The sequence below is a fragment of the Molothrus ater genome, chromosome Z, assembly GCF_012460135.2.
Source record: "Molothrus ater isolate BHLD 08-10-18 breed brown headed cowbird chromosome Z, BPBGC_Mater_1.1, whole genome shotgun sequence".
NCBI classification, from domain to species: Eukaryota; Metazoa; Chordata; class Aves; order Passeriformes; family Icteridae; genus Molothrus; species Molothrus ater.
Window position 1 is genome coordinate 18,692,129 of NC_050511.2, and position 12,719 is coordinate 18,704,847.

The window sequence follows — 12,719 nt, forward strand, 5'->3', positions numbered from 1 at the left end:
TCCCCGACGTCAGCCGAGCGGAAGGCTCAGGGGAAAGAGAAGACTCCGCGTCATCAGAGGACTCCGACTCTGAAGATTCTGGCTCGGCTTCCAGCGACGCGGAGCAGGCTGAAATTTCAGTTTGAACTGTGTTTGTTCCTGCCGTTCTTTTTTTTTAAACAAAAAAGGGGGAGATGTTGTGGTTCGTTTTTATGTTTGTTCAGTCCCCCCCATTGTTCTCTTAGAAGGTCCTGCCCAGTTTCCAGTTTATGTCAATCCCAAAACCCCTCCCCAGTTGTCTTGGTTATGAAATGTATCTTTCTTGTTCCCCTCCCCTGGCTGCCTGCCTGTCACTTGGCACCCCTGCCTCTTTTTCCAGAAGCTTCTGGCTAGGGTGTCGGGTGATTGGGTTAGGAGCCAGGGTCCCACCCACAACGGTTTTCTATTGGTTCCCCGGTTATATCAGTTTCCAATGTATCTTTCCCTTCCCCTCTCTGATTCGTTGTCCCTCACCCCTCCCATTCCCTTTAAAACCTGAGGCTTTCCCCGCCTCGGGGCTCTCGGTTTCTTCTTCCTCCCCTGCTCCTACCCTCCATGTCCCCTACCAATAAAACCTCCTACCCCGAAGAGACTGAGAGTCGCCTCTTCCTTCCGTCCTGCAACCTTGGAGTCTTACAGCGGCCAACGTCCGCAATGCCTGTCATCGCCTTGGGCACACGGCCCCGGCTTCGTGTTGGGGAAGTGCCCTATTGGCTGGAGGTGGGCTGGACACTTGCTAGCCTGGGCGTTTCACTTTTCTACCGGCCACCGCTCCAGGCTTCCTAAAAAATACCATATTTGATTGACTTTTCTCATTTGTTCATATTTATTTTGTTTTATCTATGTGAAACACTATTCTGACAAAATACTGTAATCAAATTATTCTGGAAATGTGTTTTCTCTTAAGCTGTCAAAACTATGGGATGCATTTAAAAAAAAGCAAATTAAAAAAAAAATCAAATACAGTAACTAGGCAGAATCAACACATGCTTTTATTTCCATTGCATATAAAATTTCATATGAAGGTATCGATGTACAGTACTAACCATAGGCTGTAAGAGAGGCTAAGAAACCAGTGAAAGAATAGCCATGTGCAATGTTCACACAAGTTGCCACTCTCAAGACATCCCCAAAGAAAATACCGAATTAAAACAGTAACAAGAAATTGTTCAGGATTTCTGTTGTTGTAGTGTCCCTTTTAGACCATATAAAACAAAAGCATTCAAATTCCTTTGGGCCAGGGCTGCTAAAATCTACAGTTTGTGTCTAAAAGGAGATTCTGGTTCTTCTTGGAAAAGAACCTCTCCTTTCATGAATAAGTCGCAAATTACAAGGGCTGGGCATCACTGGAATGGAGAAGAGGTTTTTACCTCACTCTGGCAAATTCAATGATACCAGCTCTGAGTTATCTGGAGTAATGTGGCAAGTCAAACAGCAAGAGTTGCTCAGTCCAACCTGCAAACCTAATAGTAGTGTTTTTGAAACATCTAACAGTTTGCTGCTCTTCTGTAGAGCTAGTGCACTATGCTACACACACCTGCACAAAGCTTTAGCTACACCTATATAAAATAAACTTTGGCTACTTGTAACACTAATATTGGAAAGCATTTCCAAGGCTGAAGTTGTATATCCTACTATGGATTCTGCTTATACAGTGATCATTTGTGCTACTAAAGAAGAGACATTACAGACAATTGTAAAAGTGTATGAGTTATACCCTCTTAATTCTGATCATTCCACTTCCCATTATGCATTAAAATCAAATGTTTATTAGAGATGCTTTCCAAAGCTGTTTCAGTGCATTTCAGCACTGAAATGCAGCATCAATTATTTATCTTTTTTAGGAACAAAAAATGGCTGCAATAATCCCCAATTACAGGCTGTAAAAAGATATTCAGAGACAATATAATTACATTACCAGAAGTCTGCAAAAGCTTGAACTTCCAGCAGGGTCAAGAATGAAAATTTATTTTAGTATTACACATATTAGCTTGTAAGAGTATCCCCCATCGGTTCGCAACTAAAAATATGTAGAAATGCCCAGCCCCAGCCCCAAGGCTACCTTACTTTCAAATGCAGCTAAACAAGAAAATATTTTTTAAAGTTAAGGCACAGCCCTGGGACCAAAGACCTGCAGCTTTTTTAATCGATATATCTTTATGTATTTTATACTTTTCTTGAATCTTCCATAAATGAGCTCCATGGTGACACTGAATATATTACAGGAGAAGAAATGTACAAGGAATATGTATACACAATAGTCATTCTCTCACCAAGAGTTTCCAGATACAGCAACACCACCCTGACAAGGATGATGTTATAATAAGAACTGATAATTTACAATTAACATTACAGTATGTACATTACAATAAATACATGGTTGTAAACAGAGACAAACAAGACTGTATTACAGGTAAGGTCATTTGGTGAGAAAAATGCATGGCACAAAAAATAAATAACGCATTTGAAAAGAACTGTCAAAGCTTTCTATAAAATCCATTTCATTCAAGTTTTAAAACTTCTGAATGCTATTTGTTCTATCTATATTCTTTCATTATCCTTTTTTAATGACACAAAACAATTTAAGAATTTAAATACAGCATTACTGAGTACAGCAACTTGCAAGCTAAAGTGTACTTTTATAAACAAGGTGATTTTTCTTTTTTCCTCCCACTCAATATCTACTCACTGCATTTTTTATGGCAAAAATATTCACAACACATAAAGCCACTTGTAAATTGTATTGTTTTAAAGCAGTGTACAATGCTAAAACACACTTTGGCAAAAGAGGAAAAAAAAGATTGTACAGTGCATTATATCCCCAACTCTAAGAAATGGTATCATTTTCTATGATTTGATTGTCCACATGTACAGGTGTATATCCACAATATGGTTTTATGTTTATTTACTTTCAATTAGTGCAGAAACAAAACCTTCCAGGTCCTACTGGTTATTCTGGAATTTATATTGCTTTTCCACTACTGAGGTTCCAGGCACTCTTTGGGGGCTGAAAGGACTTTTAGATGGATCAGTTCAGCAAGAAATAATGAAAAAAAAAAAGGAATTAAAATAAAACCCTCGTAACACAAAAAACCCAAGGAGTTATCTTCATCCTTTTATTCCTTCTGCATCTTCTGTGCTAAGGCCCTGTAAGGGCTAATGGTAAAGAAAATTATGACCTGGATATAGAAGAATGCAAAATTTATTTAAAAGTTGAACTATTAGCCAATTAGTTTAAAATGGGCTTTTATTCTAGATCTCTGGTAATTTAGAAGTACCTGCATTCATATCTGCAAATTTGCTACAAAAAAATCCAATGGGAAAATAATGGCTGCTGCTATCACCTTTTGTTAAGAAATTATCTTGATATTGTAATTTTAACAGAATTTTGCAACGTAGGAGTCTGTTAGCCTCTGTAGGCAACCATTTCCTATCTTCTACATGCAAAACTACAATTCTAATGAGGAGTAAAATGGAGGAAATAAAATCACATCTTCCATGTGACCAAACATCAAGACTGAAAAATGACAAAGATGAACTCCTACCTCCCTTTAGCTTTCCAAGTTATGGAAGCTTTCAGTACCAATCAAACTGAAAAGTAGGATTCCCTTAGCACAAACTGGATAAAGGATGAAAAGATCTGAGACTGAAATAATATGGAGAAAACTACAACTCTGATGATGCACTGCTCTTTTACACAATAATATAAAAAGACAAGACTGGCCTGGCTCTTCTAGCAACAAAGACATGAAAAAATAACACTAATCATCATTTTTGTGTTGTACACCTCAGATTAGCAAATGCTTTAACTAGATATCTACCCAGATTAAAAGTTACTGGGAGTCATAAGTTGGAAATATTACACTAATAATTTTTGCACCAGAACAAGTATTTCATACATTGTATTTGTCTGTTCTGATTTAGCAGTCTATAGCTCCCAGACAAAAGCAGTGTGAAAAACCGTGTTTCAGAGGAACAAAATCTATTAGAATAGCAAAAGAGGTGCTTTTGTACTGATGACAATTCATTACTCTTTTTACAGGCTCTGGTCCTGTAAATCCTAGTGTTGGTGGCCCCAGCTGGTATCACTGGGACCACTTCTTGTAGTAAGACAGAGTTGGCAGGATCAGGCTACTATGAGGACAAAAGCACTGTATAAGTCCACTAACATATCTGGGAAAATTGTGATGATAAAACAAATAAACAAAAAAAGCTATCCTACTGAAAAGGTTTTATGTCACACAAAGAATACTCATAGAACTCACTAATATATAAAACAATAGACATTTACAGCTCAATATCACCATGACATTCTAAGGTGCCAAAAAAAAAAAAAAAGAATTAAAGGAAAACCCCTACAAGTATTATCCAGTGTAGTACAGATTTGTACTGAAAACTTGTAAGTTACTCTTTGGAAAAAAAAATAACCAGTGGCAGATGAAAGTGGGTTTTTTTAAATATAATACCTTGGTATATTTAATAAAAGTGAGCTCTAAAAAAGATCTCTCTTTCACATATTATACAAAATGAAGAGGTTAGTGCAACCCAGTGGGTCACATTTTTTTCAGTCATGTCTCAGAAGATTAGAAATAAGAAAATTATGCAATTTTCACAGCTTATCTTCATGTTGGTAACAGAATCCATTTGTGTCCCATCATTTTTGTGAACTTGTTTTCCTGTAGGAGCCTCAATGTTTTTTCTGTCCATTTTCTCTACAGATGAACATTATCCAATGTCTTACAATACAATACAATTAATTCAAAAACTATCAAAGCACACCAACATTCATTTGGCAGGTGGTACTCCTCTGAAAGCATTTGCTTCATTTAATGGAATCTGCCAAATAGAGACCTTATTAAAATGCAATTTATGGATGTTCTCCCCCTGCTTTCTGACAGCATGGAGGTGAAAATTCTGTTTACAATATTCCTGAGTGCCAAACTGAATCATCAACTTCAGTTTTGATCAACAATCATTCTGGCAGATAACACCAAGTTCTGACCATGGTTGTAGTATGTGACATATACTTTGGAAATCACTGCCTACATTAAAAAAAAAAAAGAAAAATAAAAAATCTGTAACAAAACTGAAAATACCCAAGCTCCCCCTAACCCCCCCACAAAAAAAAAAGGAAAACCAAAAGAAAAGAGAGAAAGAGGAAAAGAAAGGGAATGAGCAAGAGAAAGAGACCGTGTTTTCATTGTTATGTGTCAGGAGAAGGTTCTTCTACCATACAAGGCTCTGCTGTTTGGTTCTCCTCCTCCTCCACTTCTTCCCCTACTTGCTCATCAAGAGGAATTTCAGTGGATTCTGAATCCTGGGTGCAAAGAGTCTTGGAGTCACTGAAGCTGGTGTCTTCTTCTACTTGACTGCCACTGTCCTTTTCGGTGTCTGACTCACCATCTTCCTCCAGCGTTAGTTCAAACTGAAATTTTTCAGTTTGACCCTGCTTTCCCTCTTCCTTTTCTTCAGGTGCAGGAGAGGGACTTCTAGGGATTGTGCTCTGATACCATTCTCGATTGTCCTCCAGTGTATCTAAGATATCCTGGGCATCCGGGTGAACGAGATCTGCCCACGTCTCCCACAAAGGATGAACAATGTAATCTATAAAACCCACCTGTTTCAAATAATGCAAGAATATGATTACTCACAGAGAAATGAGTAAGTCATGCAAAATATGAGAAATATAATGCTAGGAAGAGACACAAGATACATTACCCTTAGAGGTGGCTGAAAGGAAACCATACTAGTTTATATAACAGATAAGGTCTTTTACTTTTCAGAAGTCTGTTTCAGGATATTGGATAACAACATGGAAAGGATTTGATTTCAAGTAAAGTGCTCATTCCAAACAACTCCACTGCATCTTGTGAGCTAGATACCTGATTTATATTTAATTATGTTTTTGAAGGAAACCCCAATCAGCTGTACAATAGTTTCTTTTGGCATGTATGCTGCTTTTCAGGTCAGGACAGTGATGGAATCCCTTCAGCAAACATATTGCCGCGCACTATGTTTTCACAGTAAAAGTCCCAATTTGCCTCATTGACACCTGAGGAGCTGAATTAATTAACTCAGAGGAAGAAAAGAAAAAAGTGCATTCAGAAATTGTTCAAAACATGACTATGTACTATCCTTTTCTTCCAAAAGATTTAACTACCTTATAAAATCAATTACCTGTGATTTTTCTACAGATGCATTGTGCTTATCACACATGGGACTTATCTCCATTCCCCTCTCTCGTTCCCGGTCTCCCTGACGGAAAAATTCCTCCATTATTCTATCTGTCCATTGGCGGTAGAGGTGGAGCGGCTTGGTAGGGTTGCTCAGATCTGCACAGTGCACCATATTCTGAAGAACCTAGAACACGTTGAACACCCGTGGTGTTATTGCACTGAAGAAAAGCAGCTCCTTTTTTATTCACATTTCTGGTGACTGTAAAACACGATCTTGAAAATACACGTAATGCAAAATTTATTCTAAACAGCCAAAACTTATGTGGTTGTGTGCTTTTCACACTTGCATTAATAGCCATGAATTACCTAGCTTCTGCTGCTTCTGTCGCTATGAAGATCACAAAATCCTTGTGAGAAAGAGAATAATTTTTTGATAATTTGAAGGGAAGGCCAAAGCCTCATTCAGTCCTGAACTACCCTAGCACTTTGTGAGTCTCCCAGAGAATCACTTAAACCATGTCATTTAGACCAGGGAGGAAAGAGAAGGAAGCAGCAAATCATGGTGTGAAAGAGACAGCTCTAATCCATGCTGGAGAATGGGGAAGGAAATGTTATTAAGTATGTAATACAAGCGAACATTTTCAGGTGCATTTCCTTACCTGAATCCTGTCTGAATAGTTATCAAGAAGCAGGACACCAGAACTGGTCACTTTTTTAGTTTCAACCATAGTTTTTAAATCAGCCAGTAGATTCATATGCTTAGACATATCTGTTGCAAGTACCTAGAAAAAAAACAAACAAAAGATGAACACTACATAAATTATTCTACTGGAGTTTTTTGAAAAATAATTGAACATATAAATCAACATTTTTGGAAGGAACCCATAGCTTCTATGTCTGAATACATGATACAAGTAAGAGTCCTGTATATTCATAATAGTAGGTTCTCATAATAGTTTTTTAAAGAATATGACAAAATCATTGTTCAGCATTGCTCAGAATGAACTGATCAGCCCAAATTCATTATTAATTCAGTAGCAAATTTCTACCTGTAATGGTAGAATGGCATCATCAAAACCAGCTTGAAACAGAATAGTATGCCTTCCAGAAGTGCATAGAAAGTGAGTGGAACTTAAAAGACCCCACTATTTGTATTTGGGTAAGATATGACAAAACTTTAAACTTTCACTTCATTGTTTATGGGCCTGACGACATGTAATTTATTATAAAATGCTTCTGTGCTTTATTATTCAATGTCCTAACTCTATGGAAGACAAAATCTCAAAACTCACAATGTCAATGACCATTTTCCTCAATGATTGTCTCTGTTTTTTGGTCAGATTCTGGAAAATGTCACAATTTTCTTCCTGCAGCAGCTTGAAACCCACAGCCAAGTGATGATTCTCCAGTACTGATGAGTCATTGTACATCAAGGCAAGTTCAGAATCTGCAGTAACAATTGCAGGGCAGAACGTTACTAAAGCCTGTGCTTCTACCAAATCCCTTAAGATCTTTTTCAAATTCATTACATGCATAACAAGACTTACAGATAAAACTTTTAGAAGCAGCCCTGAAAGTTACAGAATTATTCACTGAATAACTTAACTTAAAGTCAAGCCAAAGTTGAACAAAACAAAGAAAAGGCTTTGCAATGATGCAGGAACACATGCCTGTAGTGGCAGGTGAGAAAAAAATATAAGAAAGTTAATTTTTAGAATGAATTTTCCTAACTGCAAGAGGCAACTTAGAAAATATTTTATGCATAATATATGCATAAACACACCTCAACTAAAACACACTGATGTGTAGTCTTCTCATGCCTCTCTCTGTCACAACTACTAAAATCCTACTGTTAGTCAAGTTTCAGCTTCCCAGCACTTTCACCTGGGAATATACAGCTGAGGCTTTTCTGCAGGTCTGGTGCCGAGGAGCACCAGCTTCTTGATTTTCAAATCATGTCTTTCTGAAGTTATCTAAGATGCTAAGATGCCTAGTGAACCATACAGTCATTAGTCCATGACAGCTAAAGGCTGGTAGGATGGTATCAGCTATGCTTCTGTCTTTTTCATGTAATGTCCTGTGGTGTTAAACTGCAGGCAGCGGCCTTGAATGCTGCCTTGTTTTTGGGTGTGGTCAGTCCCTGATGCTGTCTGTAATACTGTCTTCAACAATGGAATTATTCTCACCTCAGTCACCCCATATGGTCGTCACAATAACACACACTTCCCAGCCATGCCTGTGCTAAGGCACACATATAAGGTCAGCTTAGACCTGCTGAACAGACAGCTCTGAAAAATCAAAGCAATTACAAAAATGTCTGCACAGCTTTAGCTTTAACTCAGGTATACTGCACAGTCAGCTTGCATATGCTTTAAGATACAGCTTGTAAATAAATCTATCACAAAATACTCATATAGTTTTTATACGATCATACTTTTCCTGTGCTATAGTTACTTCTGTTTATTGCAGTTGTTCTAGCCTAAGTCTAAACATACATCAGTCTAGTCCACTCTTAGTCCTCTTTTCTTCTTTTACACCAGCTATACTTTTAAATGCCTCTGGTTCAACAGGAGGCCTCTAAAAGCTTTGATCTTCAGATTTCATTAATCTCATTATCCATTCTCCTGCTGTCTTCCTCTCCTGTCTTGAATAAATCAATCTGTTGAATCAGGGAAGTCTTCCTCTGCCTTTTCTTATCCCAAAACCAGCAAAACCATAACAGCAAAAGCAGAAAGAAAGCAAGTTTGTAAAATGATCTCTCTTTCATCTTTCACAGAACACATACAAAGCTTGCATACTTGTTTTTCTCATGCAGAAATCACACACTAGTCTATTTTCCTTTCAAACAGCTTCTGATTTGCTGCAACTGCAAAACACTCCAGATTGCCAAAATACTTTGGAAGAGCTGGAGCTACAGACACAGTTAAAATGCACTCAACTTCAAAATGGATATAAAAATGGAAGAAAGTTCCCCTTTTGTAACGTCTGTAACTCATTGTAGGATTCAAGAACATTTTTCTGGGAGGACAGAGTTATAGTAGTAAAATAAATATCTACTCTGAGGCTAATATACTTCATATTTGTTTGTTATTTAGTAGCATTCAAGAGGGATTTGTTTAGTCGACAACTCTGTAATAGACTTTATATAGGAAAATAATAGTCAAAAAAGTCACAAGACTAATCATAAAAAAATATGAAAATATGGCAAATATGTACATATTTTAACTAAGTCTAACTAAGTCTATCATGTAACTAAGTCTATCATGTTTTTTTTAAATGCATTCTTATATTTCAGTGAAAAAATTAGAAGCAAATTATCTTCTAAAAGTTAGGAAAATTTTGGATTTGAGAAGCCAACATTAGATGATTTTTTTCTGTCTCTTTCCCTGCAGTTTCTTCCTTGCACACAGAACAATTTAAAATAAACAAAATTCTTTGTTTCTTTCAACCTTGCAACAGCTGAAAGTTTCAGCTAGTGTTTTACTTGATTGACACAAAAGCCTCCTTTATCAAAAGCTGAATTGAGAAAAACAAGATATACTTTTTAAGCTGATAATTATCAGTATGAATATGATTCCTACATTAGCTGAATTTCAGTCTAACTAGAAGTAAAAGCTTTATGCACCACTACTCATCCCTTCAACTAAGTCAACACTCCTAAACAATTCATTGGTTTCCTCACAGAACCTTGGAGCCACCAAGTATAAGATGGTACTCAATTTCTGACTCAACAAGCAAGGAAAAAGCTTTACTTACATATGCCCACTCTTAAGATTCAATTAAGAATTTGGTTTTCGCACAAAGCTTGATTCACTCTCTGCCTGCACTGCTGAACTGTACTGGTCCCCAGTAAAGCACAAACAATACAGTCAATCTTAATCCTCTTTCATGAGTATGAGTCATAAAATTCAATTTCATTATAGGATGGCCCTTAGGCCATTGGGACAAACAAAACTAGGTGCAGGCTAAACTGAAGTACATGTCTTATTTGAATATACAGCAGCAATGAGTCAGAGCAGGAGCTCCCTTCTTCGAACGCTACTGCTGATTTGGGGTCATTCTATTTTAACACCTGTGAAATAGATTCTGCCCATGTGCAGAAGTGACAGTATCTATAAATGTACAACCAGATGGGTCAAATACGCAACTCTAGGTATGTTTCCATTTCTGTTGCTTTTTCTTCTTTTGTGCTTGGATTATTAGTATTATTTAAACTTTGCACTTCTGGGTCAGTTATCATAAAAGGAGAAGTTTTCAGAGAGCAGAAGAAATAACCCAGTATGATGGAACTTGTATTGACCTAAAAGGGCAATAATACTGACATCAGGCAACAAAATCCAAGCAAGTCGCCACTGGGGCAACAAACTATTGAATAAATATGTCATGATCAGGTTCAATAAAGTTGACAGTGATTTTCTTTCAGTAGATGATTGAAGGGATAGAGGTTCAGCAATGCTGCCAACAACAGCCTTGAGGAATGCAGAAGTACACTATGTTTCAAATTTGGAGATAACATTGGAGTCAGAAAAAACCAAACATGTTTATCATAGCTGCAGAAACAGAGTGAGGAAATTCTGTCTACAAAGCATGAGAGATCAAAAGCCAAGTACAGGATACAGGATTGTCTGTCTGTTTGCTAAAAAGAATCATGCTTTTCTGCTTCCTGAATTTCTACCTATCATCACACCACATGTTTCCAATATAAACACATAAGTTCTTGTCTTGCCTTTTTTTTAAAATCTTCCTTCATTCTCTTCTTAAAACTTTACCTATTTAATGTAAATCAACTATATTTCCAGGAGAGAAAACATGCAATACATCAAAAAAATGCCAGGTTAATAGTTTATACCTTAATAATTCTTGCTAGAGTGTACTGTGTAAATAATTTCTAAAGTTAGAAAAAGTTCAAAGTAATATCAGGTTTAAAATAAAAACATCTATCTATTTACTGAGAAAAGTTAGAGATAGAAGCAAACAAGGAATGAACTGGTGGTATTTTTCAGGTGCTATGTGCAGACCTCACAGCAAATTTTTGAGAAAACCACTAAGCATCAAACTTACTTGTGTTGATAAGAAATTGATTTGAAACCCCAGGATGATCTACATCATGTATTGCACTGGCAAAAATTGCTGCAAGAATCTCCAAATCAGTGAACACCGCCTAGAATATAATTAAACAGAAATGACAATGACCAAACTGTGAAAAATTGTTTCCAGTAAAAAGGATTCTACTTGATGCTGGATGTGAACAAGCAAAACACATTTAAAATATACCATGATCTTTAGAGACTTTACACACAAGCTCTTAAAGCCTTTGTAAAATCATCAATTATGTAGAATTCCATAAATATTTCAAGTTTGGCCAAAGTAAAGTGATTTATACTTCATACAGAGAGCATCACTAAATTCTGCCACAACTGAAGTATTTTCAGCTTCAGTCTGTAAATAAATCCACCTCTATTAGGCAATTAAGTACAGGTTTCTAATTTACAGCACAAATTAAAGTTAATATTTTAGCCTGCCTCCTCTGTATCTGTATTTGAAAGATGCACATCTCCCATATAAAGAAAATAGCAACAGACTACACATCATATCACTTAGCATTTACTGATTTTCCATTTGTATGAGATTACCAGGAAGATAGGAAATGCAATGGATTTGGAATGTCACTGAGCCCAGTGCCCTGTTGTCAGAAGCACCCACATGATGCAAATGCTTTCAAAATTGATCATTGCTCAAAGGGCAAAGACCAGCAGTGGCACTGGGCAGCCATTGCCATTTCACTGGCTAAAGCTCTGCTGAGAATAAGGCCATGAAAAAAAAGGTCTGGAAAAAAAAACCCTAAATTTTACTGATGACTAGCTCAGCTGTGTGGTGAAGCCAGTCATGTTTTAAGAACATTACCTGATCTTCTTGAGAAAAAGAAAATTTTTCTCAAGAGATTTCCAAGTCTTTGAGCATCCAAACCTGCCAAGGTCCACTTATAACTCTCTTTTTAAGAAGAAGGTAATACAGATGTATTCAGTAGCATTAAAGATTGACCATTATAGGGGGGTCAAAATGCAGCCCTTCTTGAAAATGAAGGTAAATCCTTTCGAACTAATAAAATTTCTACTACTTCCTTTATCTGAATTTTTCTGTTTGTTGGGATATATCAACATCAATGATTGCTATGTTAAGACCTGAACTGTGCTTAAAAAAGGGAAAATCTCCATCTTTCACATCCTTCTACTTCAAAGATTTAAGAACTTTCAAGAAGAGAATTTCTACAAAAAGAACAGATTATTTTCCCAAAAAACTTTGAAATATTTATTGGAGTGGGGGGAGTGTAAGAAAAGAGAGTCCAGTGAAAATTTAGTACATGTTCCAATCTGTCTTAGAAGTAAATATAAAAGTAGTCTTTCTGGATCAGAATAAACTTTCCTAAGAACTTCCACTTACTGTAGTTAGGCAGAATCCCACATGGGAAATAGCTACAGAAAAGGATATAGCATAGATAGTAAGATGGTAGAAACAAGATATGCA

The 12,719-nt window shown here is 36.7% G+C and overlaps 1 protein-coding gene across 5 annotated transcripts in view; it reads right to left on the reverse strand.

Annotated features, from left to right (window-relative positions):
* Positions 1-988: 988 nt before the first annotated feature.
* PDE4D (phosphodiesterase 4D) overlaps positions 989-12,719 on the reverse strand; it is a 354,668-nt gene continuing 342,937 nt past the window's right edge. For all 5 annotated transcript variants that reach the window (XM_036402843.2, XM_036402844.2, XM_054517852.1 and 2 more), the window contains 5 exons: positions 11,256-11,355; positions 7,487-7,641; positions 6,854-6,976; positions 6,196-6,378; positions 989-5,635 (listed from right to left, as the gene is read on the reverse strand). In XM_036402843.2, coding sequence (XP_036258736.1) covers positions 5,222-5,635; positions 6,196-6,378; positions 6,854-6,976; positions 7,487-7,641; positions 11,256-11,355 — 975 coding nt within the window. In that variant the 3' untranslated portion in view covers positions 989-5,221. The remainder of the gene's footprint in view (positions 5,636-6,195; positions 6,379-6,853; positions 6,977-7,486; positions 7,642-11,255; positions 11,356-12,719) is intronic.